Here is a 22,153-nt window from a genome sequence, read left to right as displayed (position 1 = left end):
GGAAACTGTGCTTGGTGCAGAGAGCTGCATCTAAAATTCTGTGCATCTATTTTTGCTCCAAGTGAATGTCCTTCATCAGGGTCAGTGGTGAGGACTGAGGCTCCTTTATTACTGGTCCAGAGGAGACACGTCACATCAGGATAGGGAACTCTACTTCCACAAGAAGGAGAGTCACCAGTTGAGTCCCTCAAGGCTCCATGCTGGGGCCACTACTTTTTTGGAATTCAAAGCTAATGTTAAATGCCTCTTGCTGACCAAGTTTCCAGGTGACTGCAAGGTCAGTTTAAATATAAAGTTCCCCAAAGACAATAATATCCTCCAAGAGGTTTTTTTTTGCAATCTAATACTTGTTCTACAATTGAATTGCATGCCAAAAAATGCATAATAGAAACCTTTTGCCCCCCCCCCCCCGGGAAATTACCACATTCCACATAGACAAAACATACCTAAGAGTACTCTCAATGGTTAGGGACTTGGGAACATATGTAGGCAGTGACATAGCCTTTGACCATCATGTGTCTACTGTTGTAAGAAAATCATTCTATATTGTGCAACTCATTAGCAAGGGTATGACATCCATGTCCAAATATATCAACATCCCACTGTACTCAGCCCTTATTAGACAAATAAGAGTACAATGCTCTCATTAGGATGTACCTTACCAGACTTATTCAACAATGGAACATCCACTGAGGTTCCTTACAAAAAAAATACAAGGTGTAAACCACATGGAATATGTAGACTATCTCAAAGCTTTATCTGTAAGCTCAGTCTCCTATAAACTACTATAAGGTGATCTGTGTCTGGGTTATAAGGCATTATCTGATCCAGTAACAAGAGACTTGATGCACATTGAAAAGTCTAACAGCATTAGAAATACTTGATCCAAGGACCTACACCTTGTATTTAACAAACAAAACATGTTACAGGGACAAATGTGTGTCTCAGAGTCAACTACTACTTTGGAACAACCAACCCTCCCATTCATTTGGGGTTCATCCCTCACTCTGTTCAAATATAACTTGGACCAGTGGTTGGGAAAACAAAAATTTACCCCTGCACTCACACCTACCTCCTACTGACAGAGGCAGCTTGTAAATGCTTTGTCACCTAAACATAAATATATGCCCCTGGGTAATTTATCCTGTCAATTACAGATATGGGAATGCATGACTATGCTTAAAACGGCCTCTCGGAGCCATTAGTACTAGCCAGTAATCACTTATGAACCTACTCATGCAAGACAAATACCTTCATGGAGTTTACTGGTTATCTATGGAAAGGGTACTTGAGTAATTCCCCACTGTCAGCAAATACGGGGTTGTGGTACTACACAGGTTAGGTATACTTATTATTTCAGCAACTACATTAAGCATACTGTATTTAAAAAAATGCACAATCAAGCTCAGCTGTTTCCACAGTAAAACAGTAAACTGTCCCCTAAAACTTGACAAAATCAAACAGCTGAGTTTCCCTAAATACATGAAGATATTTAATTCTAAGAATGCACTTTACTAAACATGAAAGTTCTACCAGCAGTACTCAAAAGTTAACACATCTGCAAAACAATTCCCTTTAGAACTGTAAACACCTTTCTAATTACTGCAGTTATAACTTTGTATTTTCAGCCATATCTAGTTGTACTTGCCTCCTTTCCTTCCCTCGCTTTTTGGTCCTTTGCGACTGTGGCCAATACTGTGGCTGCCTGCTCACCTCCCATCACAGAAATTCGGGCATTGGGCCACATATACAGAAAGCGTGGACTACAAAAATAAGAATAAAGTATTAATAATTTACAGGTATTCTATATGCAAATAACAAGAGCAAAAGTAAAACAGTACAGTACAATCAGCACAAAACATAAAACAGATGTATAATCTCCATGTCAGATATTTAAGGGGCTTCCTGCAGTGGATCACTGTTGAGATTCCATTATCTGAGATATATGCTCAGGGGCATGTGTGCTATGTGCCACAGGATATGTGGTTTTAACTTATATATTTTAGAATGAAACAGGATTCACAGAGTGCATTTCGGTGAATCTTGTTTAACACTGAGAATTAAGCAATGAATTCTGTGAGACCGCTGTTGACTTGTTTATTTTACTGGTCACTGTTAGCCAGAATTTGCACTTAAGTTTTTATATGATGTGACATTCTAGTAAAAAAAATGATGACACCTGCTGGCTAAGCCCTGATGCCTCTTTTCAAGCCTACTCCCCCTGCAATATATTGAATGAGTACATATGGAAAAGATAAAAACAAGAACAGCCTATTTGTTTGACTTACCACTAGGGTGGATGGAAGGACTATCCAACAAAAGGGGACAACATTAGGATAAGTATTCATTGCAAAGTGCCCCCTCACAACTCAGCTGATATTGTGAGCATATATCAATTACATCTGCTGTCAGAAGATCCCTCTGTAGTGGACAACTGTTGGAAAAGAACTTAAACAGTATGCAAAATCATCTTCAAGAATTGTAGGAGCTGCAGAAAGCTACAGGGCAAAAAATAAAAAGAGCAAAGTCCTGCAGCACAGAAGGAAGCTAGACTTCTAGAATTGCAAGCCATTACTTACTACTTTGTGAAAGTGTGCAAGCCATTAGGTACTGCATTGTAAATGTGTGCAATGACTAACAAATGGCCACATAACAAATCTCCAGAATGGATAAATTCCAGAATTAGCCACAGAAAGCAAACATACCTCTAGCAATGTGGTGTTTGACAGCAGCACTGGTTAAAGGTGGTCTGATACCAAATGACAATATGGTAATACAGCTAGCAATCCATTTAGAAAGGGCCTGCCACATCTAACCTATCCTTACATGAAGTAAATCAGACAACTGTCTGTCTTCTTAAAGTTATACACACTTTATAGACAAAACCTGCGCTACTGGTCCAAGTACCTTTCCTATTGTTTTCTGAACTCAAAAGAACACAAGGAATTTTATTAATTTACTAAGGGACAACTCCAAAAACCACATTCAGAAGGAAATATGGGTTAATCCTAACAACCAACCAAACCCTTTAATAGCTTTCTACAAATAATGGCCTGCAACTATTTTTGCAGAAACAAAAGGCACCAGAAAGCAAAATGTCTGGAAAACTGAAGATAGACTCTTAAATATCTGGTTCAGGGGATGGGTATGTCTGTTGACCATGAGGTTCAAGGCCCATGGATAACAGCATTTCTTCAAAGGAAGGGGAATATGGAGAATCTCCTTACAGGAACGTTTGATAAGCTCCTGCTAGTATCAGCACAGCTAGTCACAAAGCAGTGTGCTAAAACAGTGGACAATGTACAATTACAATGGATTAAGCACTGTCTGTATTGATGGAACCATCATATGATGGTAAATGCACTACTAATATCTAGCTTAGACTACTGCAATGGTCTGTACCTGGGGCTTACAGACAGTGATTTGTCACATTTGCAATAGGTTTTGAATTCAGCTGCCATGCAAATTATCAGTCTGCCAATTACTTGCTACATCACTCCTGTCCCTTAAGGACATGCACTGGCTACCTGTTGCTGTGTGCTGCATTTTTTAATTTCTTTCCATCCCCTGCATGATCTGGGTCTTGTCTATGTGAAAGACCTGCTGCATTACTATGTTAGTACGAGACAGTTTTGTTCATCTGGAGCTGGAATGCAGCCATTCCAGAAGCGCAGTTGGAAAGACTGGGTAGAGTACTTTATTTTTCACATCTTGCTCCCATCCTGTGGAATAGGTTACTATCCAAGATTCAGGAGTGTGAGTCAGAATCTACCTTCTGAAGGTCCTTAATTTTTTTTCAGTTTGAGAGTCTATTGAGAACCTCACAGGGGAATTGACACTAACCTTCAATTTCTTAATTTTTTTGAAGATTTAGATGACAATGTATGCCACTGTATGATATGAATGTTATATTGACCCAGAAGCACATTGGTTTAACTACTTTTGTAATTAAGAATCAGCTAGGTTCAACTGTACATGCTTAGCAAAAAGTGTCAAACTTTATTTAAAAATAATGAAGAAAATAACAGGAAACTGTGTCAAGACATACAGGAATCTTCTCTATCATGTAGGGAGATGTCTATTGCTAGCTTCCCTTTGTCCTACTTAGTGAAGCAGAGTGAGGTAGCAACATAATCTCAAGTGGTGAAGAGATCAATTTCCCAGGTGCCCTAGTCCAGGAAGCCCACAGTCAAACAGCATCCCCATCCCCACATCTAGCATCAGGAACACTTCAGAGCTACAGCTTGGCCAGCCAGCACACACACGTCCCTCAGTATGTGACTGACTGTGATACGGATGTCACAATCTGTGGAACATCACCACATTGGAAATGCCTCTCCAAGCAGATGTTGAGTGCACACTCCCCTGTTTGCTATGTACCTCACTATATATGTGTGTCTGATGGCAGCAAGAGGAGCAACCCTCTTGACTAGGTTAGGTAGAAAATAAACATGGTCAGCTCATTCAGGTTGATGAGAAATCTCAATTCCTGGAAGTCCCTATGCGCCCAGCAATAAGGAGGCAATGCATGCTCTCCAACTCATCAATAAATCATCTATTGTTACAGTCATACTGGGTTTGACTTGAAACAGAAAGACTTATTTAAATGATGGAAATCACTCATCACACTACAGCTTGGTGATGGGTCTGAAATAATCAAATAATCTCTGTGAGATCATAATAACTGCATCAGCCACTGTCCCCTCACTACCTAGTAATACACAGTCATTCAGAGAGGCATGTCTCAGACTCATAGCCAGCTTTAGGCACCAGCAAATCCTGAAGTCCCTGGGGGGCCCTCAACCACAGCAAGTTATGTTATCCTGATATTTTGTAACATGTCTGTGTCTCCTTTAAAATTCAAAAAAATCTCTGGTTATAGTAACAGTGTTTTATCAGGTAATAGGCTTCACAATTCCATTAAATATTTTACCACTGATGTAGTGCCACAAACCCTGCTGGTGGACATTATCTCCACTAAAACTAACAACATAGCCAGAATTAGGTACCTGCAATACCAATGGCTGCAGGGGATCCTTTAATCATCCTTGACTGTGTGGGGGCCCCACAAGAGCTGCTGCTGGTTGGGGAAAAATAAGGATTAAAAAAATGTATTAATTTCACAGCTACGGCTTAACCTGAACATGGCTGCGATATGACCCTTTCAGGATAAAGCTGATAATGAACACGAGCAAGATGAGCACTACAGAGAGCAAAAGCCCAGAGTGACTGATCTCAGCGCATACCTTCCTCAGGGATGGTTTTCTCTTTCATGGAGGTTTATAAATACTGGCAGAACACCCAATACTATAACTCTCAACTTGTTTTCCAAAGAATTCATCTCAGTGCCAAAAATAATAGCAGAATAGTCTCAGAATCAAGCACAAACTTTAAATATTACTCTAATTCACTTAAAAAGTTAATAGAATAACAGCTATTGCATCAACATGCATTTTTTTGGACAATAAGTATGAAACTGATGTCTGGATTTATTGACTGTCTGTAATTCTGAATGATTTACCAGCAAATCAAAGTTTTTACAAAGGACAGAGCAAAATTATAAGCAAAATCAGGGAAGGTCTGCAAAATCAGGGACAGTGACATATATGCATTACTCCTCGATGAGGTAAATAAAAGCATCCTACACCTGATGCTGTTTAATGACTGCTGAACAGCAGTCACTGATATGGTGTGGCAGTGGTTTACTATGGTATGGTGGAAAGGGGTTGGGTCGAACAGTTGCAACATCGGAAAATAATGCTGCATTTGGAAACATCGGAAGACCGGAATGTCGAAAATGGTAAACACGAAAATGTGTATACGACATTCTCGTCTTCCAGCCATGTTAGTTAGCTTACCTCTACTATTTTGCAGGGGGGTTGCCCTCCCTGCATCCCCCACACCCCCTGCACATTAAATATACCAACTCTGAGATCGCACTACAGTGAGGAAATGGGCTACTTCCCTGTTCCTCACTGAAGCGGGACCTCCCTCTACAGTCTCAGGATGCTGCTTGTCAAATGGTCAAGTGCACCATGCAACTCGACAAACCTCGGTCGACCACTGTTGGTTCGATTTCCTGCCCCTTGGAAACTGTGATTTCAAACATCAGCCATTCGACTGACTGCCATTTGCATAAGTCATAGTAAACCGTGGTAGCATCAGTGTTGCACAATGTATTGCTATTTGTTGAAATAAGTACAAAACTAATACTGCTATGGCTTATACTTGTGTGTGTCTTTGTAAAAAATATCACTGATTTTTATCTGTGCACACACCCAGTAATGCTAGGACACATACGTTATTCTTCTGGGTATCAGTAAAACCACAGCTAATAAGTAATTATATTTCAAAGGTAAGGCATAAAATATATCATAAAACATTCAGTTAGATCTTCTAGGATTCTGGTTGCCTATAGTCTCTAGACTGTATAAATTGATATGGGAGGTTTTCTTAATCATCCTTGACTATGTGGGGGGGGGGGGGGCCCACAAAAGCTGTTGCTGGTTGGGGAAAAATTAGGAGAAAAAATTTATTAATTTTCTGATTATGCTCTTTAACCTGAACAGGGCTGTGATATGACCCTTTTAAAATAAAGATAATGGCCACTGTTCTGAACTACACCCATTCTAAAACCAGCCCTGCTTAGATGTGTGTGTACAGAAAACTACTGTAGCTTGTGTGTGTGTGTGTGTTTGGGAGGGGCTGGGGATTGTTTTATTATTAGATATTTAATTTTCATCACAGTCAAACCTTAGAGGTGTGCACAGGAGATAAGTATAGCTTATGCTTGGGCTAAGGATAGTGTGGTTAATGTTTGTCTTACTATTTTGACAGACCTCACAGGTGTACAAAAAAGGTTGCTACAACTTCTGTTCGGGCAAGTGTACTGTCTAGGAGCAATGAAGTAGAATACATTACTGTAATCTTTTTTTTTTTCACTTTCCTCACAATCATACTTCAGGCACATATACTGGTGGCTGCCTTTGGGGGCTATGGGTGAGGAGGCATGCTATGCATATATATGTCAGCAATCACTTGAAATACATGACTGCAGCAATTTGTATGCCTGCTTTCATCCTACTCTAGCACCAGTGGGATACATAGGCAGTGACGGTCTTTTTGGGGGGAGGTTAGGGAGGCAGGCAGTATTCTGGGATAGACCTGTGCATCCTCACAACAACTGGATTATTAGTTTATTATGAGCTACTATTTTGTCAGCTTTGAGAATTTAGCCTTGGGCACAACTTAATGGCTTCCTTGAAAGACAATAAAAATAAGACTGAAATTCTTTTCTTATTCATGATTTTAGTTTAGGCCACCACTGGATTAAAAGGTTGGCAAAATGCTTTACAGTGCATCCCAGAGCATCTATAACCCTATGGCTTCTTGGACCCTGTCTTTTTTGCGCTATTTCCTGAATGATTACTACTGTGCTATGTTGGTTAGGAAACTTGTGTTGAAAGGATGCCAGGAAAACTAAAGCTGAACAGAAACACTGAATTTCTATCTTTGATCATAATTTTTGTTTATACCATCATTGGATAAATAGGTTGTGTAAAAAGGAAAAAACTTTACAATGCACTTCTGAGCATATAGAAAGTTATGGTGTTTTGAAAAAGCTGAATAGTAATGAAAAATGTGAGAAAAGAAAGAAAAAAAGTAATGTGCATCATATGGGGAGCCTAACATGGGGGGAAACAGAGAGGAGGACTGCAGAGTATGTGTGTGTGTGTGTTGGGGGTCTGAAACAATAGGCCTAGGGTGCCATTTCACCAAGTCTAGACAGTTACTTAGAGTTGTTGTAATGCATCATTGTTTTATCTAAATGACAGTAACTGTGAATGTCCCTTTGTGAGATGGGCCAACATACTGCGGTACATAACCTTGGTGTAATGTAAGAGCATTGTAGCTACAGGTCAGACTGTGTGTACTACTCCTAAAAGCTTTGCAGCATGAACTAAAAGGTTGCTTACAAGGGGTGGCACTGACAGAGTGATACTTACACTGGAAGTGCCTAAGGGGCTCCCCAACTTGAAATTTGCTGGGGACCCCCAAAATGCTTACACTGGCCCTGCTCAGACTATGAAGGTGGCGGACACAATTAAGTCCAAGCTGTTCAGAAGAGGGTAGGCCTGTATCTGCCTCTTTACCTTTATCCAGAAACAATGGTTATGCCCTCCTAAGCTCTCTTTGTGAGTGAGAACAACCTGTACTTCAGTAACTACAGCTCCTCCCCCATTATGGAAATCATATGAGCCCATTGCTCTCAACTTGTAAGGACAGCCTCTGTGGGAACGCCCAGGCAGGTCTAAAAATCTTGTATTTAAAAAGTTAACTACTCAAGATTAATTTTATGTGAGCTCAATGAAATGTAGAAGGAAATTAGTCCATGAATACTTGTATGTGTGTGTGTGTGTGTATGCTAAATTATGAGTATTTTCATATATATATATATATATATATATATATATATATATATATATATATATATATATATATATATATATATATACACATCCCCCCCCATTTGTTAACCAGACAGTTTGAGCAGAGGCCTGCTAAAGAAGCTCCAGAATATTACAAGTACTTTATGGCTGTTTCAGTTAAAATATTTTAAGGTAGAAATACAAATTAATTATACAATAGGTTGATAATATTGAGTTTGGGAGAAAAGTTCTGTAATATATAGGTGTGTGTGTGTCTATATGTACATGTATGTGAACATTTTGGTGGGAGGGTAATCCACTTCTGGACTTCTTTAAGTGGAAGGACAAAGTACTTTTCTGATTCTGATATGCAGGAAAGTCTCAATGATCCTTCTGTAGCTTGAGGGTGGTTTACTGTGGCAGACACCAACAACCTATGCTAGTTAGTTTTTCAAAGTTACTCCTCTTCCCTACAAAGGCTAACACTGCTTTGGCACTGATGTATGTGGTGTATAATTTCTACGTAAATCTAGCTTTGGCATACACACTTCAATCCTGAAATCCTAGCAGCACAGCAAGTGCAATCATACTTTGCAAATCTCCTGTGCTCACAAAAAATATAAAGACCACATGAAACAAACCGTAAAGCAAAACAACTTATTTCATTTTAATTAACAAATTAAAATGCTGTGTGATATCTATGTACAAATATTCCCACAGAGAGGGACAGAGAGTGAAAAGCCTTCCTGTTACAACTTCTGTTCATCAAACTTAAAACATCAAACTTTCACTTCAGTAAACATTCAGTCATTGAATGTTTTACCCAGGGGAAGAGAGACAGCGGACCAACATGCATACCAAAACACACACCACAGTATATCAAACCCACCCAGGTGGGGAGATATGCCCCCCCACACACCCTCCAATGTAGGGGCTGCACCCCCCCACCCTTACTTATATACACAAACCCCAAGATCACACTACAATGGGAAAAAGGGCAAATTTCCTAATGCTGGCCAACCAACTCTGTTCCCTGGGTAAAATATTTGATGATTGCACGTTTGCTGAAGTGAACCTTCGATGTTTTAAGTTTGATGAACAGAGGTGATGGATTTCTCATTCAGTGACTGAACACAGATTCATGGTATTACAGCATGTGCTAGTAAATGGCTCACATACCTGAAGGGCAAGAGTTAGAACAAGAATTTTACGGAGAAGAGGATCTCAGAAGAGAACATCCCAAAGGTGATTCACTGAAAGGGTTCCTTGGGCACATGATCTCTTTGTTTGATTTAGTACATGGGTTGTTAGGTTTGGATTCTGTTCAAGTACAATGATTTAGCAATTGCACTGCATGGTGTAAGCAGGGGGCAATTATATTACAAATTTCAAATAATCACTTACAAATCCTTAAAACCTTAGGATGGAAACTTCATGAAAAATGAATGTTCATTCATGCAGCAATGCTGCCTCAAAGCACTTGGTTTTCCAATTTGATCCACAGCTGTGGTGCCTTCTACATGAAGTTTACATGTCCACTGAGTGCCTATTCAGCTTTTCAACAGTTGGTAAAGTTTACAGCCACATCCCAAATGCATGTTGTACATGAAATGGTGATCTTCCAAATTGGCCATAGGTGTGCATGCTGTGTGTGGGTGAGGGACTGTGTGTTCCCTGCAATCACCTAGTAACTGGTCCAGAATTGTTCCTGACACCGTGGCTGCTTCTGAAAGCCTTTCTGCATTGATCAAACACTACCATTTGTACTAGTATTAATTTTACTTAGTGTAATTGGGTACCCTTGTAAGAGCCTTAGAGTAGCTGGCTTTGGAGTGTTCTGGTGGCAGTACCTACCTGATCTACAGCCTGGGCAGAGGGGGCAAAGCTAGTAAATCTGTGCCAGCCTTTATTTATTTATTTATTTATTTATTGTCATTTGTTAACCGGGTTGGTCCAACTGAGCCAAGAGCCCATTTTCAGTGGAGTCCTGAGAAGAAAAGCTCCAAATATAATTACAATCATTTAAAAAAGATCTTATATTACAATATTTAAATTAACAAGACATTATACGTCAAAATGAAGTCAACTAAATGAAACAGTTGTGTACTACTTTGAGTATATACATAAAGTAACAGCAAGATAATTCTTATGCTAAAATAATTATGAGTACAAGAATATGGGAAGTATGCACAGATTGCAAAAATATTTACAAGTACATGATACAGGAATACAGAAAATAGTATTATTAGAGAAAGGAGAAAGAACAGAGAAAACAGAAAAATAATTAAAGTAAGAAAGTAGATTTAGTAAAAAAGCAATATAAATCAATTTGGAGCGTGACAAGGACAGGTCCAAGTCTTTAGTAGGTAGTGTTTAAGTTAAAATTTGAATTGGAACTTATGGGGGATACTTCTTATATTAAGAGGAGGGGAGTTCCAGGTGTAAGCTACAGAGTATTTATAAAGTGACTTTCCAAAATATTTTGATGGTTTGTAGATATCCAGAAGTTGTTGGTCAGATGTACAAAGCTGATGTATGGGGTTATATTGAGATACTAAATTAAAGATGGAGGGGCAGGAAGTGGGGTTGTAGAGAATTGAGTGTGTAATAGGCAGTTGTGGAAGAGAAGTTGTTTAGGGAATTCAGGACATAGTAATGACTTAAGGGTGAGGCAGTGGTGGGATTTATAGGGGAGACTGGAGGTAAATCTAGCAGTTCTATTGTAGGTTTGCTCTAATTGGGAAAAAAGAGATGCTTGAAGGTTAGTAAGGACTGGGGTTGCATACAGACGCCAGAGCAAGAGAAGAGGCACGTCTAGGGAAGGTTTGGTGGAGGGTGAAAGCAATTTATGATTATGGTACAGACGACCTAGTTTTTGGTGAATGTTGGGAGTATCTGTGGATGTAAATAGGGGAATGGTCACTTAGAGGTTAGGAAGAATGCCACTGCTGTGACAGAGACTGGGTCCATGTGGTGATCCAGTCTATAACAAATCCAGAAGTAAATTTTTGTTATGCATTGATTGATGTGTATGACGAATTTTATTTCGTTGTCGATGGTGACACCAAATAATTTAGTACAGGGTTCAGGTGTGATGATGGTATTGTTAAGGGAGGTAATGGAGAAAGAAGGTTTAAGTTCTGCTACTGTTTTAGGAAGGAAAATTAGAAGTTTCTTTTTTTAGGATTTTATATTAGTTGATTATCAGTGAGCCAGGTTTCAATGGGTTAGAACAAGGAGTTCTGGGATACTGTGGGCGGTGGTAATAAGGGTGGAGACATTGGCATACTGTAAAAGTGTAGACAGGTTAGTTACAGAGCAAATTTGTTTGTGAAAATATTAAACAAGAGGGGACCCAAAATAGAACATTGAGGAACACCAGAGTAGACAGACAGAAATCGGGAGGAGACAGTTTGCCAGCATATGGATTGCTGTCTATTAGATAAGTAGCTAGAGAACCAATCTATAGAGGAGGTAGAAAGATGAAGGTTAGAAAGTGTAGCTAACAGTTTAGAGTGAGAGACAGTATCAAAAGCCTTGGAGAGGTCCAGGAATAAGCAGAAAATGAGTAGGTTTTTATCACAGGCTTCTGCAACTGTTTGGGTGAATGAGAGTAGTGCGGTAGATGTACTGTAGTGGGGTCTAAAGCCATGCTGGGTGGGAGTTGGTAGGTTGTTATCAAGCAAGTGTTTAAGTAGCTGAGTGTGGATGCATTTTTCGAGAATTTAAGAGAGGGGGGATAGTACAGCAATCAGACGATAATTGGATGGGTCAGCGGAGATGCTTCCTTTTTGGAGAGGGATAGTGTAAAAGGACTTCCATATGTCAGTGACATGAGCTTCGATAATAGAATGATTTATAAGAATAGAGACTGGGTAGGAATAGAATTAGCAGCAACTTTAAGGAAGTGAGCAGGTAAATTGTCAACAAAGGGAGAGCAGGGTTTGAGTTTATTCAGTTGAGATTTGATGAGGGTAGTGGGAACTGTTTGTAAGCAGAATGTTTTGGAGGAAGGAGGACTGGGAGGTAAAAAGCTGAGAAGAGACAGTGGAATTTTGTTGAGTTAGTCTTTGAACTGTTTCTATGAAGTGATTGTTTAATAGAGCCAGTAGTCTCTATGGCAGTGTTGAGAGGGAAGGGGTTAGAAGTAGGAGGTTACCAGGGTAGTGGCACAGAATATTTTAGGATTAGTATGTGGGCTACATTGGTTGGAGGCAAAGAATGTTTTTTTTTTGTCTTCGATGACTAGTTTTTTACGTGTTTCTAAATTTTTTGTAGTGTTGCAGTAGGGGAGGAGTTTTATTTTTGACCCAGGCTTTCCTGGCAGCATCCCTCTGGTGCATAATAGAGCGTGTTTACTTAGTAAGCAAGGGGCACAGTTTGATTTTACCCTGATTTTTCTGGATGGAGTCATGCTGTTCAGTATATCAAGAAAATATTTTATTGAAAGTAGTTACAGCTTCATTGAGGGGGAGGTTATAAAGGAAGGTCCAATTGATGTTAGACAGTATAGTTAAACTTGTCTGGATCAAAATGAGTTAGATTGTGACATTCTTTATAAAGGTGTTCTTTGGGTGAATGTTGGGAGTAGCTGTGGATGTAAATAGGGGAATGGTCACTTAGAGAGTTAGGAAGAATGCCTAACAGTATAGAGTTAAACTTGTCTGGATCAAAATGAGTTAGATTGTGACATTCTTTATAAAGGTGTTCTTTGGGTGAATGTTGGGAGTATCTGTGGATGTAAATAGGGGAATGGTCACTTAGAGGTTAGGAAGAATGCCACTGCTGTGACAGAGACTGGGGTCTGATGTAAGGATCCAGTCTATAACAAATCCAGAAGTAAATTTTTGTTAGTCCAAGTAGGGGAAGATATGAGTTGGTGGAAACTGTACAGATTTAGACTATGAGTAGGAGATGAGGAGGAAAGTGAGGCCCAATCTATGTTGACGTCACCAAGTATAATGGTTTCATATGGAGCATATTGAGTGAGCCAGGAGAGAAAGTTTTCGAGAATAGGGATGTTGTCAACTGGAGGGATATAGGCAGATGCAATGGCAAATTTTTATGCGAGTTAAGACGACAGTTTACAATGAGGATTTCTGCAGGAGCAAAGCAAGGTAAGGAAATTGAGAGTGGGGAGAGATTAAGTTGATCAGAGTAGAAGATGGCAACATCCCCACCTCTATTTGCTCTGTCTACACAAAAGATGTTATAGCCTGGGGCTAGGACTTCTGAGTTAGAGATGTGAGGCTTTAGCCAGGTTTCAGATATGAGGTGAGTTGAGCCAGATCCATGAGTGCAATTCTGTAGTTTTGTTTACAGTGCTTTGGATGTTAAGATAGGGTGTGTGTGTGTGTGTGTGTGTGTGTGTGTGTGTGTGTGTGTGTGTGTGTGTGTGTGCGTGTGTGTGTGTGCGCGTGTGTGTGTGTAAGAATCGAATCTCAAAGAGTGTGTGCGTCCACTACTTGGAATAGGGACACAGAGCACTGGTTTCACAAAGAGGGTGGTGGAAGACTTGGCTTGGAACACTCGGCTGAGGACTCAACTCTACATTTGTGCTAGTGGGGAGTCGTACTGGGGCCTGTTGAGAGAGGGAAACCCAGCCCCTGGACTGAGTGTGTTCCCTGTGTGCTCTGAAGGTGTAGGGAAACTGTGCTTGGTGCACAGAGCTGCATCTGGAAATACTGTGTGTATCTATCTTTGTTCCAAGTGAACATCCCTCACCAGTGTCCATGCTGAGGACTGACACACTGATTACTGGCCAATATTTTTTTTTGTTTGTTTGTTTATATGATTACCAAGGTTTTCAGCTTTCTTTCACAAATCAAATACATGTGGCAAATGGATTGGCAAGTTTCTAAATTGCACCTATGTGGGTGTGGGGCCTATGTTCAGTCATCGAATGAGAAATCCATCAAACCTCTGTTCACTGAACTTAAAATATCAAACATTCACTTCAGCAAATGTTAACTCATCAAATATTTTACCCAGGGAAAAGAGACAGTGGACCAACATGGATACCGAAACACACACCCCAGTATATCAAACGCACCGAGTTGGGGGGCCTATGCCATCCCCACATACATATACCAACTTTGAGATCACACTACTGAACATAGACCCCGTGTGTGCATGCGCATGTGTGTCCTGCAATGGAATGATGTACTTACTGCTCAGGACTGATTAATGACTTACTGCTTTACTCCCATTGCTTGCCTAGATACTAACTAATGTATCTATCACTAGCTTGTGGAACATGATACTGCAAAATGAGGCTAAAGAGGACACCTGTATGTTGATGGAGATTCCCAGGTAAAATGAAAAAAATCAGTACCAAACAGAAACTGAGAAATAAATCTTCCCTCACCTAAGCTACAACCCGTTATGCAGACAGATAATAAAGGACATTAACCTTATCCTTTGCAGTGCAGCTGCCTTATCGCTTAAGACCTGATAAAGATGCATGCTGCTGAGGACAATTCAAAGGGCAATGCTGACTTAGCTTCAGTTGAAAATACAGTTGTGACCTTGATTGCAGTGCTGGTGGCAAGGTTTTAAGCAGTGGACCTAGCATCTGAGACAACAGCAAGGAGTGGTAATGGTCAACTCTATTGCTGGGGAAGGGGCTAAGTCTATCTGACAAAGCAGTTATTCTCCAGTACAGATCAAAAGAAGAGCTTTGGGTACACTAGCTAATCTTGTGTATAAGTACATTTTAAAGCAATTTTGAGTGCAAAGAGGTTGGCAGTGGGGCCAGCATCTGTGTGCATTACAGATTCAACATATAGCAGCAGCTTGATAAATATAGGCAAAATGTTCATCTTCCACATCCTCTCTCTCTCTCTCTCTCTCTCTCTCTCTCTGTAGAAATTCATAAGCTGCTCATTACATTCTAGGAGTATTTTCTTTCTTACTCTACTACAAATAAAGCACACACAGAACCGCAGAAAGTACAACTGAACAACCAACCTTTCTTCATAAATCAGCTAGGTATCCTGCCTTTATTACTGCCATCTGTTTATTTCCATATCAAATAATTTGCTCACATTTGTCCAGCCACTTAAGACTCGTCTATCCTTCTCAAGATGTATTCAACACTGCCTAATTTGCTTTCTGTCAGTCCTGGCATTCCTCACTACCACACAACTCATTCACTTTGTTTTACCACATATGACTTCTTTAGTACCGAGTCTGCCAGCAAAAGAGTTCTTAACTGTATTTTACTCAGACTCTCTTGACTGTTCATTCCTTTCAATGTCCTCTGATCCCTTTTTTTACATCATTGAGGATCCAACATGCTCCCCACCATGTTTTCTTAATTAACCACCTTTCCAACATTACATAAACTGCTCAATTCCTGCCTTCCCTTAAACCTCACTCTTCTACAGAACACTATGCTGCGTGCATTGTTCTCACAGTTTCCCTTTATTTCTATGCAATTTGCTCCAACCTTTTTCTTAAGATTCCACTTCCAGTTCTTTTATCTCAGTTACAATATTCAGTACTTCTAATGCAGTTGGTTTAGACTTTGACTTCCACTGTCTAGTAAATGTTTTCATGGCAGCCACCAGAATTAAACTTAACAAAGCTTTACTATGTCTAGGCAAGACAGACACTGTGTCCCAGTTCAAAAGAATCATTTCCTTAGTTACATCCATTTGCTCACCCAATATGTTTGTCAGAATACCCTGTAGGGAATTTTTGAAGTTTGCCAACTCATTACATTCCCAATTCCCAAAACAAATGTACCCCATTACATCGCCAATACTTGCTATCTACCTCAGGAAAAACTCTGTAGGGTCTGCTTGGGGTATATAAATGCCTATGCAAACACTCCCAAGCAAAAAATTCTAAATCTTCCACACACTGTTGCAAACTAGGGAGGCATACATATGTCCTCCCATTGTTCCTTTGTGAATTGTGTATCCAGTCTGTCTTCCTAATCTTTCCAAACCCACTCTGATTGAAGTAATTGTGTAATATTTTATATGCCCTACTAATTATTTCCTTTTTAACAGAGCTTCTGTTTTCAATTCAGCTAAAATCTCTACCAAAGGTCTTCACTTAGGATTCCACTATCCCTTTCCCTACACTCTGATATCAATCCATTGTAGGAAGGCAGTCTCTAGCTTGCAGTCCAAATGTCCTCTTGGCTCTTCAAATTCTATTACCACTCCCTCTCTAGTTACTTCCTTCCAATACCTTGATTAGTTTGTCAGTTGTCTCCAGTAAAGTCTACCCTACTTTTGCCTATTCCAGTCATTCTTACTTATGAAATTATCTTTCTCCATTCTGGAGTTGGCTTACTTCTTAAAAAACTATACAATATTCCAAATGGCTGTTATTATTCTCTTTAAGGATCTGCATTCAAAACCCCACTCTCCTTATTTCATGAATTTCCTGTTTCATCATCAACTCTTTCAATTTTGAATTACCTCTTTCTGTTTGTGTTATGCATATGAGCCTTAAATTTGTAGCTCTAAATATTCCTTCAAATCAGGTAATCCTAAACCACCTTGGTCTGTTGGAAGGATCAACTTAGCCTACTTGATCCTTGACCTTTTCCTCTCTCAGATAAATTACTTCAACTAATTACTGACCACAACTTCTTCTCTGGTTGATAGAAATATGCCTGACCAGTATATAAGATTAAAGGGACTACATATTTTCACTGATTAATCCTTGCTATCCACATCTATAACAAAATCTTTCAGTTTCTCATTTTTCTATATTATCTTTTTGTTTAGTCTCTTCCCACATATCCTTAGCTACCATAACAGAAGCCTTTTTAATCAATAATCCTAAATACTTAATTTTATCATGTCCCCAAAAATATGGGTATTGCTGAACCAATTCATGTATAGGTACAGAATTATACATATATATATATATATATATATGGTTCTATCTGACTACGTCGACAAGTCAGAACGCCGACAGCGAGAACACCGGCCAGAAGATCAACGGAGAAGACTGACGGATCAAAACCCGGCTGAGAACATCGACATGGGAAAAGGCTGTGGATGTATGGTAGTGACGGACGGTGCGAGTAAGGTAAGTGTCGACTGTGATAGTTTGTGGGGGGGGCGGGTTAAGTGAGTTAGGGTTAGGCTGGCTAGGTAAGTGTGCGACTGTGATAGTTTGTGGGTTAAGTGAGTTAGGGTTAGGCGCGGGCTAGGTAAGTGTGCGACTGTGATAGTTTGTGGGTTAGGGTTAAGTGAGTTAGGGTTAGGCGGGCTAGGTAAGTGTCACTGTGATAGTTTGTGGGTTAGGCGGGTTAAGTGAGTTAGGGTTAGGCGGGTTAGGTGAGTGTGCGATAGTGGCGGACCTTAGGGTTAGGGTTTGGGTTAAGGTTGTAGGTAGTTGTGTATGTGAGGTTTAGTGTTGGTTTGTAAGGATTTTGGTGTGCTTGTGTTGTGTGTGCTTTTGACCGGGATTTGTTTTGTTTGTTGCTTGCCGGGATTATGGTTTGTCGGGCATGTGAGGTTTCGTGTTTGTGAAATGTCGGTTATGTGGTGTCGGTGATTTCGTTTTCGGCGTTTTGACTTGTCGACGTTGGAAGATAGATGCATATACATATATATATATATATATATATATATATATATATATATATATATAATTAATATATATATATATATATATATATATATATAATTATAACCTTCTTTTATCTTCATTAGTTTTGTATCTCGAAAAACTTGAAATGTTCCACAACACTGAGACGTCTTTTGCCCATTTTCTCAAGTACAAATTAATATTGTCTATATATAAAGCCAACTTTTCTTGACCACCAAGCCAATTATATCCTTGAATATCTGAGTCCCTAAATTTCTTTGCTAATAGCTCCAAATATAAAGCAAACAACAAAAGGGAAAGAGGACACTCCTGTCTGACTCCTCTGTTCAGACACAGCTTATGAGACAAGAACCCTTCCACTTTAATTCTTGCTTCGGAACCTTCACATGTCCTCCTAATTAACATTATTATTGTATCAGGAAATGCAAATGCTTCCACTGCCCTGTTCCGAAAATTCCAGATTACTCTGCCAAATACTATGAAAGTCATCTCTTATTCACTTCTGATAATTTCAAATTTTTATCTTTTACTGAACTGCTTATTCTTGTAGACTCTTACTTTTAAATTTCCTTCAGCAGGCAATGCTCAGAACTCTCAATATTAGTTGCCTGCACATGTAGTCAGCTTGTCTCCATGGAAACATAAGAACAAAATGTACAACTGCCCTCAGCTGCAGAGTTCTCAACTTACACTGAACATTGATCCCCTAAAGGAAAGAAAACAAACAAGCTAATATTATTACATATGCAACAGACTTAGACCCTTCTCATTACATTCACCATGTTTTCTTATTTTTCAAGCCACTTGCGTACACAAAAAACCCAAGGACATTAATCCAAACATTAACCTATACAAAAATAAGAGAATAAAATTAAACTCAATATATATTATGTATATTATATATAAATATATATTAATTATATTAATATATAATTATAATATATACTATAATCAATGCAAGTTACCATCCATCCCCCAACTCAACAACCCAAGATTATAGCTTATCAATTTAAACTGCTTTCATCCAGCCTTTCTTCTCTTTTATACTGCAATGCCTACATTTCTTAAAACTAAAAAAGCACTTGCTTACTTTAGTATCTTTAAAACATACAATAATTACTTAAAAGACTCGACCCACCCTGTCATTTTAGATACCTCTGACTACATACTACACAAATCTGCTTTAGTGTAACACATGCAGTTTATAGCATAAAATGTTTTACATATATACTATTATGAATAAGAATTGTTTTACTTACAGTTACTTTATTTAAAGTCCTAGACATTAATAACATGAAGTGGGGTATATGATTTTCAGTCCACCCACAAGTTTAACAAAGTCAACAAAAGTTCAGTCTTTCTCAGACACTTTTTCTTGTAAAGCCATATTTCACAATCTTGACTGATCCTTTACAGTCTCATATTTATTAACTAACTTCAGTGTTGCTGGACTACTACTAGTTCAACTCCATCTCCCAACACAAGATTCTAGTTCAAGTCCAAGGTACTCCTGTGATTTTTTTTCTCTCTCTCAAGCATTTTCTTTTGGAACACTAGAAAATATTTCACTGGCAAACACTCACTATGTGCTTTACTGTCAGAAGTCTGTAGGATTGCTCATTTTTTTGCTGGACAAACTTTTGTATTTCCCTCTTAGCCTGTTCTGCATAAAAAATGTCTTTGATCTTCCAGGAAAAAATATTCTGAAGACAGTTGGATACAGCAACTTGAGTCTCACACCTGCCTATTGACATTTCCCGATTACTGGGATAAATTTGCTTCTCCTCTGCCTGGTGTACACTGAGTAATTATTTTCCAAAAGAACTTTATAGTCTCCAGTTGTTAACACTTTGCCCTTCTGCTACATTTTTGTCCTGATCAACTCTTTTTGCTGGTATGACTGCATCTTTACTAATACAGGTTTTGGCTGCTTTTCTCATGGTCATGTTTGCAGCATACACTTGGATGTGCCATTTCAATTAAGAAAGCCTGCTATGGAATACCAGTCCAGCTGCTTATTTGTGCTTTCATAAAATTAATACAGTATGTTTGTTCCAGTTTCTCTGGAACAGCAGCAAATCTCACGTTTTCTAAGTATGCTATGTCCTCTAATTCTACCATTTTTTGAAAACACTCTTTTTGAGAAGTCTCATACTCATCCAGCTTCTTCACCATTTCGTCCTCTGAATTTTTTGCAGTTTTATCAATTCATCTGAATAGCTGCTTAAAGCTTCTTCCATTTTCCAGCCTTTTTTGAGTTAATATCCTCTTTCAATGTTTCATTTATTTTAATCATCTTTGAGTACACCTGATCTATTTTTACCTCTACATTACTGAAAGCCATCTCTTGTACCAAAGCTGGAGTGTGAACTACACAAGGGATCTGAGCTGAGCTTCAGCTGTGACTTGCATATTTATGAAAGAGAGGTCCTCAACAGACCAATAGAGGGAGGGTATGAATACCTTCTTGAATTCCGACTTGATTCAGGAGAGTGAATATATGCCAGTAATGCTATGTCTTTATGTTGAATATGTATCCTTTTGATGCCGGTATCCCCAAAAACTGTAACATCTTCAGAGCTGTGTGTAAGCTCTGGATTTCTAACACAGCTGACAGTAAGGTATCATGTTGTGCATTTTGCAACAGAACCTGACTAAAGTGGAAAAAGCACAATATGAATGCAGTCTGGCTATGAGGTATATTTGCAAGTGTATGAGTGGACTAACAAGATGTGTAACTTCCTAAACACATTATTAAAATCAGAACATTTGGCAGTGGCCTGATATTAGCACTATCTGTTGTGCCCACAATGCCAATAACAGTGTGTAGCCGATTGATCATTTTGTATAGCACAAGTATCTTCTATCATCTACGGCTGTGCAGATAACAGATCCCTGGTGTTAGCAGGTCTGCATAAAATGAATGCAAGGAATGCTGTCACTACTCATTACCAATGTTACAAAGAGAAAATAGTGATTGAATAGTTAGTGTTGTGGCCTATAGGGATGAAGCCCTGACTATGGCCCCAAGAGACCTAAGTTCAATTAGCAGCTTGGGCATCTGAGACAATGGCAGGGGAGCATGAAAGTGCTCCTCCCAGACAGTAGAGGAGAGGTGCACATCCAGGACATACAATGTGGTATGATTTCCCTGATGGAGGCTGGGGAAACTACTGCAGAGTGCTACTGAGTATGGGTGGGACAGCTTGCTAACATCGTCAATCTGTTGAATTGAGAGGTGGTGAAGCACTGATCATCCACTGTACATCCAATTGTCAGAATGTTGGAGGGATGGGGACTAAAAGCAGAAAAACCGATAGCAGCAGTATGACACCATTTCAGGATGATTCAATCTCCTTGTTGGCCCCAACCCTTATCAAAGAAGGTCCAGGGGAGAAATGGGGAGGTAGGTAGACCCATGGAGCAAGAAGTGTAACTGGGGTTAGCTGTGTGGAGAAAAAAGCGGGTTAAAAATATGGTGCTGGATTAAGGACCAGCACCAGCAGCATAGGGGTTATATAGCAGACTCTGCTGCCAATATCTCAAGTTTAGCAAGTGGTGGAGTTGGGAGAATGTGGGATGAAAAACAGAGAGGCCATAACCTGCTCTCAACAAAGGGGAGACCCAACTGTGGCTTTGATTCGGGCAGAGGAAAGGCTACAGCACAGCAAGAAAGGAAGAACACACAGCTCAAATAAAAAAATCTCAGGCATCTTGCATTGCAGCACATGAGTGCCTCTGGCCCCAGTATCAAGACACTTCCCTGAAGCTCTATTAGGAAGAAGAAATAGAAACCCACTTATCATTCTAGGGTTATGGATGACTGCCTCAAGACTTTCCTTCATGCCAGACAGGAATAACCAGCAACCCTACTAGCAGGCAAGCTGCTGACAAAATGAATATGGGGAGGATGGTTAGTGAAAAAGTATTGGCATATGACGCCAAATAGCTAGATGGTCAGAAGCATGAACTGGCAGGAATTTGGTGATGTTGGATAAAATTCAGAATAAGCATGACTAGTAGAGGACAACTAAACTTTACAAGTGTGCAGTTAGGCATATTCAGTATACTCAAATGAGTATATTTTTTCACCATTTCTTAGAAAGCTCTACGGTATACACAGGCCTAAATACTGATCAAAATGT

General features: G+C 39.4%; 1 protein-coding gene across 1 annotated transcript in view; it reads right to left on the bottom strand.

The window, feature by feature from the left end:
• MCCC2 (methylcrotonyl-CoA carboxylase subunit 2) overlaps positions 1-22,153 on the bottom strand; it is a 1,233,028-nt gene that overhangs the window by 300,064 nt on the left and 910,811 nt on the right. The window contains exon 14 of the mRNA XM_044064435.1: positions 1,649-1,763. Coding sequence (XP_043920370.1) covers positions 1,649-1,763 — 115 coding nt within the window. The remainder of the gene's footprint in view (positions 1-1,648; positions 1,764-22,153) is intronic.

The sequence above is a fragment of the Protopterus annectens genome, chromosome 2.part2 (assembly GCF_019279795.1).
Source record: "Protopterus annectens isolate FY-2018-M chromosome 2.part2, PAN1.0, whole genome shotgun sequence".
NCBI classification, from domain to species: Eukaryota; Metazoa; Chordata; order Ceratodontiformes; family Protopteridae; genus Protopterus; species Protopterus annectens.
This window is presented reverse-complemented; position numbering and strand designations above follow the sequence as displayed.